The sequence below is a fragment of the Melospiza melodia genome, chromosome 24, assembly GCF_035770615.1.
Source record: "Melospiza melodia melodia isolate bMelMel2 chromosome 24, bMelMel2.pri, whole genome shotgun sequence".
In the NCBI taxonomy this organism is placed as follows: domain Eukaryota; kingdom Metazoa; phylum Chordata; class Aves; order Passeriformes; family Passerellidae; genus Melospiza; species Melospiza melodia.
This window is the reverse complement of record NC_086217.1, coordinates 9588269-9604854: the sequence shown is the minus strand read 5'-3', so window position 1 is coordinate 9604854 and position 16586 is coordinate 9588269. Positions and strand designations below refer to the sequence as shown.

Sequence of the window (16586 nt, the reverse complement as noted above, 5' to 3'; positions counted from 1 at the left end):
AATGTTTATGATAAGAACAGGGAGAGGCAAGTTCCCACTTCCCCTGATGACCCATTGTTTCCCTCTCTGACAGCTCCTGCCTCAGTTTCCAGATGATATATTGTTTTCTAAGCTATCTGTCCATTGTTCTGACAGCAGCCAGTTTTGCTCATGCTACTGAATCCTCCCAATGGTCAGAACATCCCATGCTCACAGATAGTCATGACAAAATTTTAAACAACTTGTACAGCTGGGATTATAATAGACTTAGGAAGTTGGATGGTAAACATTCTGTGCATTCTGCTCCTCTTCCTTCCCTTACTGATAGTTCAGCTGCCTTTTTGTTGTTCAAATGCAGTGAGCTGGACTGGTAAGGCTTTGAAAGTTAAGAGCCTTCCAAATTACACTCCCAAACTTCCCATCAGCTATGTCCAAAGTCAGCATTTCAAATGCAAATCACTGCTTACAAGCTTCCATCTTTTCCTGTCCCTTCAGACTTGCCTCACTCCAAATCCCTGTCTGGAGCCTCCCAATTTCTGTGTATTCACATGGAAAGAGCATTGGTCTGAATGAAGCTCAGAGTGCTTGCAAGGAGATGGGATTTATGTATGTCTCAATATATCACTTACAATAGTAGTCTCTACTTAATTAATTATGAACTGAATGGTTATGCTAGCATTAAAAATCATTCTAAACCAGAGCAAATTCAATAGAAGTTCCATTGATTCTTAATACACTATTTGTTCTACTATTTTACTTCCTTAAAAAACAAACCAGGGGGAAAAGTCCACAGCTTCCCTCCATTACAAGGAGGTTAAAGTAAATAACACAACATTATCTGCTCAGAATATAACACACATGATGAGAAGCAGCAGCTTCAAAGTACCGGCTTAGATAACTGATTAATTGCCATTGTAGCTCTTACAAACTGTACCAGCAAAACAGGCAAAATCAGTGACTTGCAGCAAGCAGACAAAGGTTTAGGTACTTACTCATGTATTGATTGCAGTTCACAATTAATTAATAAATTCTAACTGTAGCACCAAATAAGAAAAAGCATTATTCTTAAGCATAAACATCATTTTGTTCAAAGAGTATCTTGACATAACTTTACACTATTATCATTTCAAGTTACCTCTTTGTAAAACCCTAGGATTTTATTATTTACAGTATATCCTCTCAATCACAGCCTCAAAAATAGTCCTGTAATGAAATAACCACAGAATTATATGTTAGACAGGTAAGGGTTCACATTGAAAAAAAGAAATCACAAGACTATTATCATACAGGCAATACAGTTTTATTCTGTTCTTTCACCAATTGTAGCAAAAACATTTAACAACTGAATGAATAATCAAGGGAACTTAATTGTCAACAGGAATTTCAGAATTATGTTCTAAATTTTAGACCAGGAAGGCTTGACAGGGAGAAAACAAACCATATACACACTTGTAATAATAGTCTCTATTATGAAGATTTAATGCCTTCTTTAAAAGCACTGAGATTATTGAGGCACCTTACTGCAGGTTATGGATCATCTCTTCTTTGGCAATGAGATGTGTGGTTTTGTTAACTAGGGCCATGAGGGAGTTGAGTTTGTGAGACCAGTCATTGAGTATATTGTTTGGGTCCTTAGGCCTCTGGAAATTGATAATTCCTGCCAGCCTGTCTACTTTAGCAAAGATGGTTTTGTTAACTACTAGGTTAGACAAGAACTCCTCCGATTCCTGCAAAGACAAACAGCACTAAGTCAAGAAAACAGCATTTTTACAAACCACCAGAATTCCTCCCAAACAGCATGAAGGCACCAGGGACAAGATTTCCTTTATACACGAGTACAGCTGTAACAATATTGTATTTTAAAAATGAAGGATACTTTACTATTACACATGCTGGCAATGCAAGCTACTAGCACAAGCTATTAAAAAAAAAAACAAAAACAAAACCTTTTTGTTTTCTATTGACCTATACCTGATTATTTTTTCAAAAAATTAATGTTTAATATACAACGCCAACAGACTTTTATACTTTGGAATACTTGGCTACACAGATACCAGAACAAGTCGTGTGGCAAGCAAGGCTTGGGAAAACCCCAGTGAATTACTGACCACTGCCAAAAAGGGTTTTTCTGAGTTTGTGGGAAAAGCAGATTCCATGAAAAGGGTAAAGCTTTTCATTTGCACTCAAAATACCAGGATGTGTCACTCTACTTGGAAAGCTCTTGAAAACACAAAGGGGGATGGCAGGAAGACCCCTCCACCCTTGTTCCCAAAGTGCCAGCAGCCATGAACAGGGACATGTACAGGTGAAGGACCCTCTCCTCAGCTGGTTCTCATCACTCACTGACAAGAACCTTTTACCACTGAAACAGCAAACAAGGAGCTCCAGCATTTACACAAAGCCTTGAACATAAATGAACTTCTAAGAGCAGCTTTTGCCTTATGGGCATGTGCATCATGAAACTGAGTTTAAGGTTCAATGAACAGTTTTCTAACTCCCATAAAGGCAGAAAATCAAATCAAACAAGAACATTACTCTGCTGAATAATCACATCTCTGCCACAAACACACCCCCCCCCCTTATGAGAGAAGGATGAGCAAAGCAAGACTTACATCAACAGACAGATCCAGGAGCTGTGCCATTCTCTTCATTGTAATTCTGGTATAATACTTAGCCATTATTCTAATATTCTGGAATAAAAGTGTTCAGAGTAGAGGGTTATGTGCAAAAAATAATTGAAGCAGGCTGCAAAAATATAAAAGTCCATGTTAAAAGGAGATTAGGAACTGTAGTGCTCTAATGGCAGTCCAGCATGGGGGACAGGAGGGGTTGTGAACAAACAGCTCTGTTGTTGGTGGAAGGTATAAAAGTCTCTACATGATAAATAATTAAGAAAATAAATAAACCAATTATGAATGTAATACAAAGCAAGACTTGCAGATTTATGCTTTATTGAAACATGAATGCTAAATCTCATTTGAGTGCAATATGATCTTTTTGGTGGCAATTATGCCAAATATAAACATGCAATAAAAAGATATGCAAGCAAATAAAACTTGAAATGCAACAGAAAAGAGACCTCACCTGCTGCTTTATTAGCTACTTTTCTGTCTTCTTTGTGATTAAAATACAGCAAGCAGAAAGCATTTTTAGCTGAGGCACTGAGTAAAAAGCTGATGTTCACAGACACTGATACTTACATGTTCCACAACTCTGTTCTTTAAATCTTTCCATCTCTTTTCCCCTTCCTCTGTACAGCCAAAAACATCTGTTGCAGGACTGTCAAGGGATCCTTCTCTCAACTCCTTCCCATATTCTTCAACTAGGGCACTCCACCTCATCAGCTCCATGGTGGTAAATAGTTTTAGGAGGTCTCTAAATGGTTTAGTACAGTTGGATTATAATCCTGTATTAATAAGCCTGGTTCATACTTAAAATAAATCAAAGGCATCATTTTAAATGTTTTATTCTTATTATCATAAATAAGGGGGGCAGCTAAAGTCAGACTTTTTCTAACAAAGATCTTTCTCTTACAAGAGAAAGAACATTTATTTTTACATGCATTTAGTTACATTTATTTTCACATACAAAAACCATGACATTTTTGCAGCATTCCTAATGCAGCATTAAATTCAGAGTTGCTTACAGCAGACTCAGCATAAAGAGATTTACTTGCACTGTTAGGGAGAGACTTTTTAATTTAAGAACTGGTTATTAGAAAGGATACTTACTTATACTTGGGGATTTCTTCTAGCTTTTTGTCACTACTAATTCTGTGCACCAAATCAGACTGTTCATTGTCATAAGGTGAAAGAATAACATAAAGAACAACGCTCTTCAGTGCCTGTTCAAGAGGAAAGAGTCTGGTTTTTTTCCCCATAATTAAACAGAGGAACTTCCAAAAGTGATACAGAGTTTAGAGTTTAATATGTAGAAGATTTAAGCTCAGTGTATTAAGAAATTAAGGTGAAATTGATGTTATCTTTCAGAAATGAACTGTGGTACATTTAAATTGACACAGGTTAACCAGAGTTCTAGTATTTCAAATAAATACATGAAGGAAAAAAACTTTTCAAACATGAAAGACATCTGTACTGCACACAACAGCACCACTGAGACCACACTTGCACAGCTGTTTGTAATCTCTACACTTGTATGAAACAGTTCAGACACTGTCAATTTCAAAGGTAACAAAATGAAGATGTTGATTAAAACATTCTTTTGAAATCAACTCCATCATCTGTTTTCAACTAACCAATTTGTTAATACAACCATTTAAATAAAAACAGACTGATGAGCTATTTCATCCTCTGTACACTGATGTGGTAAGAAATGGGGATTTGTTACATGGAAATGCAGTGATTCTGTAAATAAAGTTTTTTACCTGTTGCCACTTTTCACTTTCAGCCTGGATGCAGGGAGTGTCATAAATGGCTCTGTAGTGCTTACAGATGGAGAGGTAGGAGCCTTCATGTTGATCCAGCTGGATCATTAAGTTGTAGTATTTCAACTTTAGTTTCTGAAACAGTATCAAAAAGTCCAATTAACACAGCTCCATGAGGGATTTAAATAAATACATAAATACATAAATAGAGGGATTTAAATAAATACACTTGGACCTGAAGAGAGTCAAGTCAGATTAAAATTTGGGTGGAGAGAGGAAGAAAGAGTGAGAAATCCTCCAATTACTTACTTCTGTGTTTTCTTCTTGAAAAAACTTTGTATTAATTTTTTTGCTGATAATCTGAGTCCGAATATAATCCTTTACAGCTAGGCAGAGTCTCATCTGCTCCAAGATAAATTCTACACGTTCTTTCTTTTCCATTGAACCGTAGGTTTCCACCTGAAATGAAATTATAACAAATTAATATTGCCAAAGCCAAATCAAGTGAAGGCTTAACTGTGCCAGAAGAGTGGGAGGCTGTCTGGAGGGAAAACACACCAAAACAAAACAACAGAAGAAAAGCTACTACAGAGCAAGGGAAAATGGAATACAGGTTATCCCATTTTAATTATTGCCCCCACTTACACCAAGGAATCCACCAACACTTAACTCAATGCACTAAGTAGAGAACTGAAATCTACTTTCCAAGTGGAAGATATTCTATGTAACCCAACCATGAGATGAATAAAAGCAGTTAAAGCTGCACTTTCACTAACAACAGTTCATCTCATTCCAGGCATTTCTGCAAGCACACCTGACTCAGCTTCTAACAGTCTGAGAACAGCCAGAATTAATTGCTATTGCTGATGCAATTCTGAGCTCTGAGGTGTTACCTGCAACTCCTGCAGAATGGAGGCAGCCTCTTTCACCTCCCCGTTCTGCTCCTTTATTGTTGCGAGCGTCTTTGTCAGGCGAGCGCGTTCGATTTCCACGTAAATCTGAGGGCAGGAGGAAGAGTTTAAACACTGGAATTCTCTAAAGGGGAGGGCAAACTCTGAGACTGCAACCCCACTGGAAATACACCTGCTGCTGTCATCACACAACCACTTTATTTATTGTGTATCCATCCACAACACTGGCACTGTCCACAATATACATTGATGATATACGATGGATAACCAACACACAAATTTCTGGCCCAAATTAATCCCAAAATTAATGTCTACACTGACCTATGACTCTTTCAGCAAACACAAGGGATACGGACTGTGAATAAAGTATTGCATATCTTGTCTGCTAGAATATATCAAAAGATCTGGGAAGTTAGACTTTAATGGTTAATGTGTAGTAAGCACCATCCTTTGAATTATTTCATTTACTCCTAACCAGCCATTAATCAACAAGACTTGATCATTAACCATTTAGACTAACAGACAGAAGTCATAAAATTGACAAAAATTTGCCTAATTTAGAATTCTTTCTTTTCTTAAAACAAAAGGACTGCAATATAAATAACTCACTTGGTATCACCTTCTGGTTATCATAACTATATGTTTCTCCTTGCTAAGTGCAGGAGAAATTAAATTAAACCTGCTCATTTCCCTGACAAATTCAAATACATAACATTTTAAAATGTTAAAAATGTGAAATTAGAATTTTGAAATGTATTACTAACTATATTAATTAATAACACAACCAGATACCTACATCATAGGAACATGACCAGTGTTTCAGCATGTGATTTAAATATGGAAAATATCTGCAGTCTTTTGGAAGGAAATAAACTACTTGGCTTGTCAGGGTAATTTAAAAATTAGTTTTAATCTTACTTGCACAAGATTAAAAAATAATACTAAGAAACTATATTTTTAAAGAAGGCAAATATTTTTATTCTACCTTTTAGACACCGAGTCTTAAAACAAAACCTTACTTTTCCTTCTGTGACCATCCTCAATGTGTCGATCAAGCGCAGTTTCACTGGTAAATCTGTGATTTCTTCAACGTAAGTGCAGCACTGCTGTACCATTTTAGCAACTGCCTGATGTGAAAACAGAGGGGAAAAACACACTGTGGTTTCAGATTTGTCTAATGAAGTCAAGCTGTAACACTCAGAGTAAGTAATAAATAGTTTTACATCCCACTGAAGAGACTCATTTCAGCAAACAGCACACAAGACACATCTCCTCTCTTGGATTCATGGAGATGGGTACAATGATGCTATGGACTGATGCTACAAGGCAAACATGATGCTCTTCTGTCATTTTTTCCTCCAGTTTTTTCAATATTGAAAATAATCCATGCCATGCACTTCTGTCCCGAAAAGCAACTTCTGTTCTGCCAAACCCACTGGACTCACATGGACTGGAGAACTTCTCTGCTTGCCCTAAGACCTGCATGGCTGAAGAGACCTGTACCTCCTCTTAACTGTGTGCTCTACCGTCTCTCCTTGGAACAGCTGCAGATTCCTCAGGAAATGAAGGAAGAGGGAGGATTTCTTCCTTCATGGGAATGTGCACTTCCAGTAACAAGGCTGGCAAAGCTGGTGAAATTATTATTAAAATACCTACTTCTAAAAAAATCCCAGAATTAAACTTCTAGAAATGTCTCCCTCAAGAAGTTCCTCAAAATTCAACTGGAACAATCCATGCCTTCAGCTACAGTCTATGAAAACTAAACTGTACTCCTACTTTTACACACACTAGTGAAGATCCTGCACACTAAATGACAGGTAACCTTTTCCTTCCTAAAGCAATGATGCCATTAAAATCACCTGTTGCTCAAACTGAACACACAGAGTGCAATAAACTTCACACTGCCTTAAATGCAAGTGCTTTATGCCAAAGTATACCAGTTTCAAAAGCAAGCATGCAAAGCACACATTTCATATGAGCACAATAAAATGCAGTAACTGTGTTTAATATACATCTGAACAAGGAATATGGAATATCTGAATAATTAACAAGGAATATGTCTGCAATACACACTGAGGAGAGTGCAAAAATGAACCACCATCTTTACACAGAAAGTCCCTACACACATGGGGAAACTAGAGACATAATAGAGCTCCAAAATACAGTTTCATTTTCTGTTTCAAACAATTAAATTCACCTGTTTTAACTGACTTCTTCTCTTTGATAGAAGAATAATATTTTCATTAAGAGCATCCCAGTCTTTAGCTTCGTAACACATTTTCACTATGGCAACCAAGATCCGGGATGTGGAGACCATGTCAGAAGCCTGGAACAAACCAAGAGTGCGTTAGAGACAGGATCAGCAACCTGCAGCCTTCAGCACAAAGGGGAAAAATCACTGGGGCTGGTCTCACTGATTTGCTTTTTAAAGAAAAGAAGGACTGATACCCCAAGGATACTCCAAGGATACTCCAAGGATACTCCCAGTCCCTTCACTGTAACCCAGTGAATGTGAGGTGTGTGCACATCCCAGCATCCCCACACAGCACTCACCGTCCGTGTTTGTTTTTCCAGGGAGAGAAGGTTTTCAATGACTTCCTGCAATCTTCCTTCCTAATAACACAGGCAAACAATTATCTCAGTGAGTTCAGACCAAAATTCAGTTTAAACTGAGAGTAAATAAATAAAAATACAGACCAGCCTGTACACTATTTTTTTTCCCTTAAAAAATGCATGCACAGCACTTACTTTAAATACACAGTTCTACACAGAGATAAAACTGGAGAGGTACCAGTTTCATTTTCACACAACACATGCTCTAAGTTGTCTGCCTCAGGAGAGAAACCTGGCAAGTTTCAGACAGGTTTGGTGAGCTCACACTCACTGAGCTGCATGGAAAATTCATTTCTTCTCTGGCCAAAACAGAGTTTTCAGTGAGATCAGATATGCAATTAAATACCTTGGCCAAAAAAATTCTTCTCCTATTACTTTCACCCATATTCATATCTTAATTACAGTGTATTACACAAAGCATTAATTACAAGCTTTACAGGCTAAGCATGGAATTCTAATAGTTCTGGTTTTGGAGAAGTTTTCAGAACTGTATTTGCCTTTGTTTGGAGGAGTGTAAGATATCACAATGTACTTTTAGCCCTAAGTCACAAATCCTAGCAAATATCTAGTTAAGAAAAACTTAATATGGGTGAGTTTGTAACAGCCCATGGCAATGGTGAGGCTGCAATAAAAATTAGAAACTAGAAACAAAAAATTGTTAGAAAATTAGTAACAAACCAAAGAAAATGAAAGTTGTTTCTAAAACATCCCAGCTGAAATATTTTAGACTACATAGAATGGATGTAGTAGGATGTGCTCAAGTCAAGGCTGTGCTCTTACTGCCTCAGAGTTTATGTGTTTTGCACAATGAAACATGGCCATGGTGTCCATTCCTTTGCAGAGCTGCACCTGTGGGATGAAATCCCTGTGCCTGCTCTCCATATAATAATCTTAAAATAATCTAAGATGTAATTTTTTTATCTTGGATCAATCAGAGCAGCATGTAAAGTGTCAGATGCCATCCTGCTGGGCCAACAAACGACAGCAACGACAGGGAACCTGTGGCTGCCCCACCCCTGAAGTGTTCAAGGCCCATCTGGACTAGTGAAAGGTGTTCCTGCCCACGGCAGCGAGTGGAATGAGATGAGAGGAGATGAGATGAAGGCCTCGTCCAACCCAAACCATTCTGGGATTCTATGGTTCTGTCTTTTCTGAGATCTGAGCTGTACAAGAATCTTCAGGCCACAGAACTTTTCCATAAAACACCGATGCTGCATCGCTACGAGCCCCGTGGAACACACCCTGCGGCCACCGGGGCGGGCTCACAGCGTTGTTTACTGAGCCCAAGGAGGCAGAGACAGCCCAGAGCCCGTCCTGGCCCTGCGCCTCCATTCCAGCTCCCCGGGGCTCGCAGCTACCCGAGCTTGGGGATGCCCAGCGCTGCCTGTCCAGCCTGACCCGGGACTGTTCCACGCAGGCAGCTCTGGCACACAGAGCCCGGGCTGAACAAGCAATTCCGGGGAAGAGCCGCGGCCCTTGCGGTGCAGCGGGGCCCTCTGGTCTCCTCACCCGCGAGCTGCGCCCCGAAACCTCGTCCTGTCTCAAAATCACAGAACAGGCTGAGTTGGACGGAACCCAGAGGATCATCGAGTCCATCTCTTGGCCTTGGTTCTGCACAGGACATCCCTAGAAATCCATTTATCTGACAGTGCTGTCCAAACATCCCATGAGCTCTGGCAGCGCTGGGGCCGTGACCGCTGCCTTGGAGAGCACTTTCAGTGTTCGGCCACCAAGCTCCCTCCTGCTCGCCCTTCCACACAGCCCTGGGACGGCGGACCCGTTCACTCCTTCCCCTCCTCAGCACGGCACGGAGAGGCCGCGACCGGACCCGCACCGGGGCAGGATGCGGCCATGGCTCGCTCCGCGCCGCCTCCACGCGCGGCCTAGAGCGCCATGACTCAGCCCGTCCGCCCCGCCAGGCTCCTCTCCCGCCTCACCTGCGCCAGCCGCTCGCACTCGGGCAACCTCTGGTCCACGGTCGCGCTGTAATCCACCTCCATTTTGACGATGCGGCCATCGGCCCGCTCCGCGCCGCCGTCCGCCATGTCCGCCCGTTCCGCCGCCTCAGCGCTCACCGGAACCGGCCGGGCCCGCGCGCAGGCGCGCCGGGGGCAGGCCCACGGAAGGGCCCCACGCCGCGGCAAGCAGGCACTGCCGTGGGCAGCCTCGGCCACCTCAGGACCCGCAGGGGGGAGGTGCCAACTGTGAGGGGACCCCGCCGGCCGCGGCCCCTCTGAGGGGAGCGGGGCCGCGATCTGCCCTTCTGAGGAGATCTGCCCCTCAAACCGTCCTTCCGAGGGCATCTGCCCTTCAACCCGCCCCTCTGAGGGCATCTGCCTTTCAGCCCTCTTCTCTGGAGGGCATCTGCCCTTTTACCCTCTTCTCTGAGGGCATCTCCCCCTCAAACCGCCCTTCTGAGGGCATCTGCCCTTCAGCTCGCCTCTCTGAAGGGATCTGCCCCTCAACCGTGTCCTCTTGAGGGCATCTGCCCTTCAACTCCACCCCTCTGAGGGCATCTGCCCTTCAACCGTCTCCTCTGAGGGGATCTGCCCCTCAACCCCCTCCTCAGATGTACCACTGAACCCGCTTCTCTGAGGGAGCCCACCCGGCCCACGGCCCTTCTGAGGTGACCGGGACCGCGATCAAACCTGAGGGGATCTGCTCAGAAGGTGGATCCCGTACCTGCTCCTCTGAGGCGTTCCTCCCTCAATCCCTCTCAGGGAACCTGGACCGCAATGTTCCCCACTCAATGGATCTGCCCCTCAGTCCGCACCTCAGCCCCAGCCTGGCGGGGAACTCCCCGGCACCCACAAAGGGGAGCTGTGAGTTGGTGCCAGATGTGGCGGTGACATCTCCCAGTGACATCCCCCAGTGACATCCCCCAGTGACATCTCCCGGAGTGCAGTCACTGCCCGCAGTGTGGCCCCTCAGCACGGCCACGAGGGGACACAGCTCCCACAGACACGGTGTTGCTCGGAGCTGGGGGTGTGAGGCAGGAGGATGGTGAGTTTGTGTTCTCCCACTTTTGGGGGCAGCCGGGCCATGTGGGCACACCCCAGGTGTGGAGCACTCTGGGTTCTGTGGCTGCTGATTTCACCTTGGGGATTTCACTTAAGTCTGTATCTCATTCCATACTTAAGTCTTTTAATATCTAGCCTTGCTGGAGAGGTGGAGGAAAAGTGTGACACACCATGGGTTTTAAGGGCACAAGGATCCTGATCTAGACAGTGTTGTACAATCAGTGTGTTTGAAAAGTTGTGAGATGTTGGTGCAACGCCTTGCGTGCAGGTGGCCATCATCTCCCAGCACAATTTCATACACTACAGAAGTTTCATTCTCTGGGGAAATCCAGAAAAAATTCCCTCATGTGTGCAAGCAAACCTCAAATACTCGGGGAACACCCTGAATCAGAATCACAGAACGGTTTAGGTTGGAAGGGACTTTAGGATCACCTAGTTCCAACCACCTGCCATGGGAATCTTTGGGAAGTATTTAGGATTTCCAGAAAGAGGAACTTACCACGAAATTACATTCTGTGCTGTGTTACTTTCAGATCATACTGTACACAGACCAACATGGTAACGTGGCAAAAGGGTATTTGAGATAACTGGTTTAAATCTTTTCTTGACAGAATTAAGACTGAGTTCTTACATCTGCTGCACTGGTGTAAATTCAGAGTAATTCAATTAAGAGAATACAGAGCTCCAATACTGTATATTTGCAACTGTGTCTGATACATGCCTTCCAATTAGCACAGCACAGATCATGAGCTTTGAATCACTTTCTGTTTGAACACAAACTTGATTTGAAAACTCTGCCAACAGAATTTATCCATTATCCTTAATCATTTTTACTTCATTTCAGTTGACTTAGGTACTGAAAATACATGCATGTATCACACAGAGTGTATCAGTTGTTCTTCCCTAACTCTGGCCATTTACAAATTTTTACAGAGCTTTTATTTTTACAATCTCATTCTTTTAGCTCATGCTAATATTAGTATATTTTTACAGGTGATGGATTGGGAGTGATGGCTTCCAGGGAGGTTAAAAGTCACATACTAATCTAATTGAACATAGTCCCATACACAGTAATTTGGTTCAGACAAGTGAGTGAAAGTGGAAGAAAATAAATGCCTTTTGCAATTGCTGGGATTTTTCCTGCATGGGTATGCTGGGAAAGGAGGAAGCAGCTGTTGCCTCCAATACAGAGTCCCTGAGTTGCTAAAAAAGAAACTAAATTCTTATTCAAAAATCCTCAGTGAAACACCCAAACAGCTTGGCTCTGTCTCTTACTCTGAAGTGACACTTTGCTGACACAAGTCCATCTGGAGTTCATACTCAGCACAATTTAACATATGGGCTTCTTCCCCTCAGGTCAGAAATGAACAATGAGTGAAAAATGTCTCATTTTCACAACAGAGCATCCAGAGCACGCTGCAGAGGTAAGACTAAAAATTTCTGCCAATTCATGGGAATCAAACTCAAAACTGAGGCAGGAATGCTTGGCAGGCACTCCTGGCTTGTGGGAGCTGAAGTTTTGTGTCTCAGCATGATCACTGGGAAGCATTTGGGGAGGGTGCTTTGGAAAGAGCCTGGGCACTCCCAGCAGGGAGTTGTGAGGGATATCCTTGGGGTCACTGCTTTCCCCCAGCAGGGAGTTGTGAGGGATATCCTTGGGGTCACTGCTTTCCCCCAGCAGGGAGTTGTGAGGGATATCCTTGGGGTCACTGCTTTCCCCAAGACTGAAGAATGTTTTGCTGCAGGTATGGGAATTGGCCTTGGTTTCCATTTTGTTCGGGTTCTGTATTTGACACGCTGCTTTCTGCAGATCTTTGTTCATGTACACGGAGCTGTAAGGTTTGCTTTATGCTGAAATCATGTGATAGGTGATAAACCAGTTTAAGTCTTTCTCCTGGTTTTATTGAAATCAGTGTCCTTGCCTATAGCTGGGCAGCATCAAGGCCCCATGCCAAGTTCAGGTTCTTTTACAATGTGTTTCAGCAGAAACCAGAAATATTGTTCCCAGTGGAAGAAACCACTAAAAAAGCACTTAAAACTGAAGAATGCTTTAGATCTGAATGAGGATTGCCTCTCATCTGTGGGTAATACCACAGAGTCACAGAACCACTATGGATGAAAAGACTTTTAAGATCATCAAGTCCAACTTGTCAGCCCAGCACCACCACTATATTCACCACTAAACCAAGTCCCCAGGTGCCACATCCAAACAACATTTTTGGACACTTCTGGGGATGGTGACTCCACCACCTCCCTAGACAGCCTGTTCCAATGCTTCAGAACCCTATGAAGAAATTTTTCCTATATCCAGTCTAAACCCTGGCATTGCTTGAGGCCATTTCCTCTCTTCATTTGTTCCCTGGGAGAAGAGCTTGACACCCCCCTCAAGCTGGCCCCTCCTGCCAGGGAGTTGTGGAGAGCCAGAAGGTTCCCCCTGAGCCTCCTTTTCTCAGGCTCCAGCTCCCTCAGCCACCCCTGGTCCTCCAGGCTTCCCCAGCTCCATTCCCTTCTCTGGACACGCTCCAGCATCTCCATGTCCTTCCTGCAGTGAGATATCACAAGGTATTGCCTTGGTTTTGCTGTTTTGCTTGGAATTCCAGGAACACACAGTACCAACATTATGAATTACAGCCACAGTTTCCATATTTATAAATGGCTGTGTCAGATTTGAGACAGAAGTCTCATTAAACACATTGTTCATACCTCAGTTGAAAATCCAGGCTGTTAATAGAGCTCTCAGATTTTTTATTTCTTTGTGTAGGTGTTTGCACTTCCCTGGGAAGGCAGGGATGTGAAATATTGTGCCATTATTGCAAGGGGCTGGCAAACAGACATTGCTGGCTCCAGGAGATGGCACTGTGTCCTCTGGGCTGAGAATTATACCCACAGCTCTGAAATGTACATCCAGAACCAATGAAATTCTGAGGGGCTTTTGCTTTTTCTTGTTATGAAACACACATTTCATTGTAGACCTAAATTCCTCTTTAACTGTCCCAAATACAGTATTTCATCACTTTTATATTTTGCAAATAACTGCTATGTGAGTGCAGATGTATATTTTACCATTATCTTTGCAGTGTCTTGGGCTTTGCTCTTACAGTGCTTCTCTGCAATCCAGTGAGTGGCTTTGTAGCCACTGGGAGAACAGCAGAAACAGCAGGATGAGCATTTTAAACATGAAATGCTGAGGTTGTGTAACAGTTTGGGGTTCCCAGGTAGTTTCAGAATTGGGTTCCTGTGCATTTCAAGTTGCAACTTAATGATGGGTAAATTTCTCTGAAAAACACGACCCCCAAGCATATTAAAAAACTATTTCACTGACAAATTCCTCACTGAAGGAGGGGGTGAGACCTCCTAAAACGGTTCTGGCTTTATAGTTCAGCTAGGAGGGAGGCATTTTTTCACTGAACTTTCTGAGTGTCATTTGTAAGTAAAAAAAGATATGAAAAAAGGGGGTTATTTGTGCTGCAAAATGTGCTGGCTGAGAGCGGAGGGTTGACCAGAAGGGAAATGGGTGAGGCCTCCACATCCTGTGTATGTCCGCACCGAGCCCACGCTGTCCTTTCCTTTTGTACCCGAGGCTCACGGGCTCGCCGCTCCTGCGCGGGGGTGTAAATGCTCTGCAAGGTGCCTTGTCACGCGTAGGGCAATAAACTTCCAAACCCCGAGAAGTCTTCACGGCAGAATGAACTGAAATCGCGAATTCTTTGGGGCTCCGCGCTGCCGGTGTCCCCTTGCGGGAGGCGCGGGCGGGCGCTGCCCGGAGCCCCGCGGGCCGGCCCCGCTGAACCCGCCCGAGCGGCGGCGGCCGCTGCCCCCCCGCCGGCCCCCTCCCTCCTTCCTGCCGCCCCGCTGATGTCAGCCGAGCCCCGCCGGGGCCGCAGCCGCTCCGCGCCCGCCCGTGAGCACCCCCGGCCGCGGCTGCGCCGGGGAACCCGCGGCCGCCCGCCCGCCTGAGCGCCGCGCTGCCCCCCCTGCCCTCCCCCGAGCCCAGCGGGAGCCGCGGCGGCCGCAGCCGCGTTGCGGCGGGGAGGTGAGAGCCGCGTTTGGCAGCCGGGGAAGGCAACGTTATAAAAAGCCTTTGTCTTGGGAATCGGCATCGCATCTCTCCTGCCGCCCGACGTGCTGCCGGCGGGGGCGAAAGCCACATTTTCGGCTCGTTTGTTCTTTTCGCCGCCCCAGGCATGTCTTGACACAGCCGCGAGGGAGCTCGGCGTTTCCATGCACTTCCGACGGATGTCTTCGGCTGGGGCGAGAGCGGTGGGGGTTTGAGACTTTATAGCGTATCTCGGTGCGAGCGTCCGTGAGATTCCCATGATCGCAGTGTGAAGGAGGAAGAACTGGGAGAAAGAAGCGGTTGTGGTGGTTTCTCTTCTTGCTGGGTCAGCCTTCCTGGATGGTTGCATTACTCTCTTGTGGACACATTGTCAAGCGCGCACAGAGAAAAGAGGCTTAATTCTTTCCCCCCGTGTTTGGTTTCCGTCGTGATCTCTGTGCAGAAATCACCACTTTTCTCCCAGTTCGCCGGTCCGCACTGAGCAGCAGGAATATGCTCATGAAGGAGTACCGGATCTGTATGCCTCTGACAGTTGAAGAGGTAAGATCCGCGCTCGTACCGGAGAGGCTGTTCCTTACCGAGCCTTTGCTCTTGCAAGGCGAATTGAGGTTATATTTGTTTTGCTGAATATTTTTTCTTCGTGTAATGAACTTAGTCGGAGATGACTGGTTAGAGAGGAATGTTTTTATTGGAAAATATAGGAATCCTGCAGGAACGAAGGTAACTTAAGTGTATCAAAAGCACTGTGTCATGAAAATATTGATTATAAAGATTTTCCAACCAGACTTTTAAGAGGAATTTCATGCATATTTGCAAGGAAATGTTTTGTGCTGAAATTTCTATCTGATAAAGCATTTGTCTAAAACCCAGATTCTAATCATATTTCACCTTTACTTAAAATACCCTCGCAGCTGAACATGGCCTGAAACTCCAGTACAGGTAGGGAAGAGAGGCGATCATTTATTAGTAAAACTTTTGTCATTTAAAGAAGTCATTGAAAGTCAAACAGCTCTTTGTCGGTGTTCTGAACTGTGTTAGGAACATTATGTTTTTATTTATCTGCAGGCATCCCACCTGCTCACTGTTTTAATTAAGACTAATATCCACACGGAGTACACGTGCTCCGGAGTTACTGGTGCTCATGGGGTGTTTGTGGGTGCAATTGGGTGCCCAAAGGCCTGATGGCGTTTGGAAAGGAGATGGTGCTTTATGGTTTCGTGTCCTGCAAGTACAAAAACACTTCGGTGTTGTCTTATTTGGCCATTTCTGCTGCGGATTTGGCATCGCGGAGGGGAGCGAGCCCTCTCTGAGCGCGCATTTTGCGCCGAGCTGCGCGCAAAGTTCCGCTGGTCCCGCGGGCGGCGCTGGGGCCGCCAGGGGGCGCCGCGCTCCGGCCCCGCTCCGGCCCCGCTCCCACCGTGCCACAGCCCCGCTCCGGCCCCGCTCCCACCGTGCCACAGCCCCGCTCCGGCCCCGCTCCCACCGTGCCACAGCCCCGCTCCGGCCCCGCCACGGCCCCGCTCCCGCCGTGCCACAGCCCCGCTCCGGCCCCGCCACGGCCCCGCTCCCACCGTGCCACAGCCCCGCTCCGGCCCCGCTCCCACTGTGCCACAGCCCCGCTC

The 16586-nt window shown here is 44.8% G+C and overlaps 2 protein-coding genes across 2 annotated transcripts in view; one reads left to right on the top strand and one right to left on the bottom strand.

Annotated features, from left to right (window-relative positions):
• Positions 1–1263: 1263 nt before the first annotated feature.
• PSMD12 (proteasome 26S subunit, non-ATPase 12) lies at positions 1264–9981 on the bottom strand. The gene is made up of 11 exons (XM_063175683.1): positions 9825–9981; positions 7828–7887; positions 7472–7600; positions 6294–6401; positions 5257–5361; positions 4673–4822; positions 4364–4498; positions 3711–3823; positions 3180–3354; positions 2592–2669; positions 1264–1706 (listed from the first exon to the last, which is right to left on the bottom strand). The coding sequence occupies exons 1-11, from the start codon at positions 9930–9932 to the stop codon at positions 1497–1499; spliced, it is 1371 nt and encodes a 456-aa protein (XP_063031753.1). The 5' UTR covers positions 9933–9981; the 3' UTR covers positions 1264–1496.
• A 5388-nt stretch (positions 9982–15369) lies between these two features.
• Positions 15370–16586, top strand: part of PITPNC1 (phosphatidylinositol transfer protein cytoplasmic 1) — a 74520-nt gene continuing 73303 nt past the window's right edge. The window contains exon 1 of the mRNA XM_063175935.1: positions 15370–15504. Within this exon, the coding sequence (XP_063032005.1) occupies positions 15457–15504 (48 nt within the window). The 5' untranslated portion in view covers positions 15370–15456. The remainder of the gene's footprint in view (positions 15505–16586) is intronic.

Coding starts and splice junctions, on each gene's coding strand:
- PSMD12 (XM_063175683.1), bottom strand. CDS start 9,932: ATGGCGGACGGCGGCGCGGAGCGGGCCGATGGCCGCATCGTCAAAATG. Junction 6,402..7,471: donor GAAGAAGTCAGTTAAAACAG/GTGAATTTAATT, acceptor TTTTCACATCAG/GCAGTTGCTAAAATGGTACA. Junction 4,823..5,256: donor CCATTCTGCAGGAGTTGCAG/GTAACACCTCAG, acceptor ATTTCATTTCAG/GTGGAAACCTACGGTTCAAT.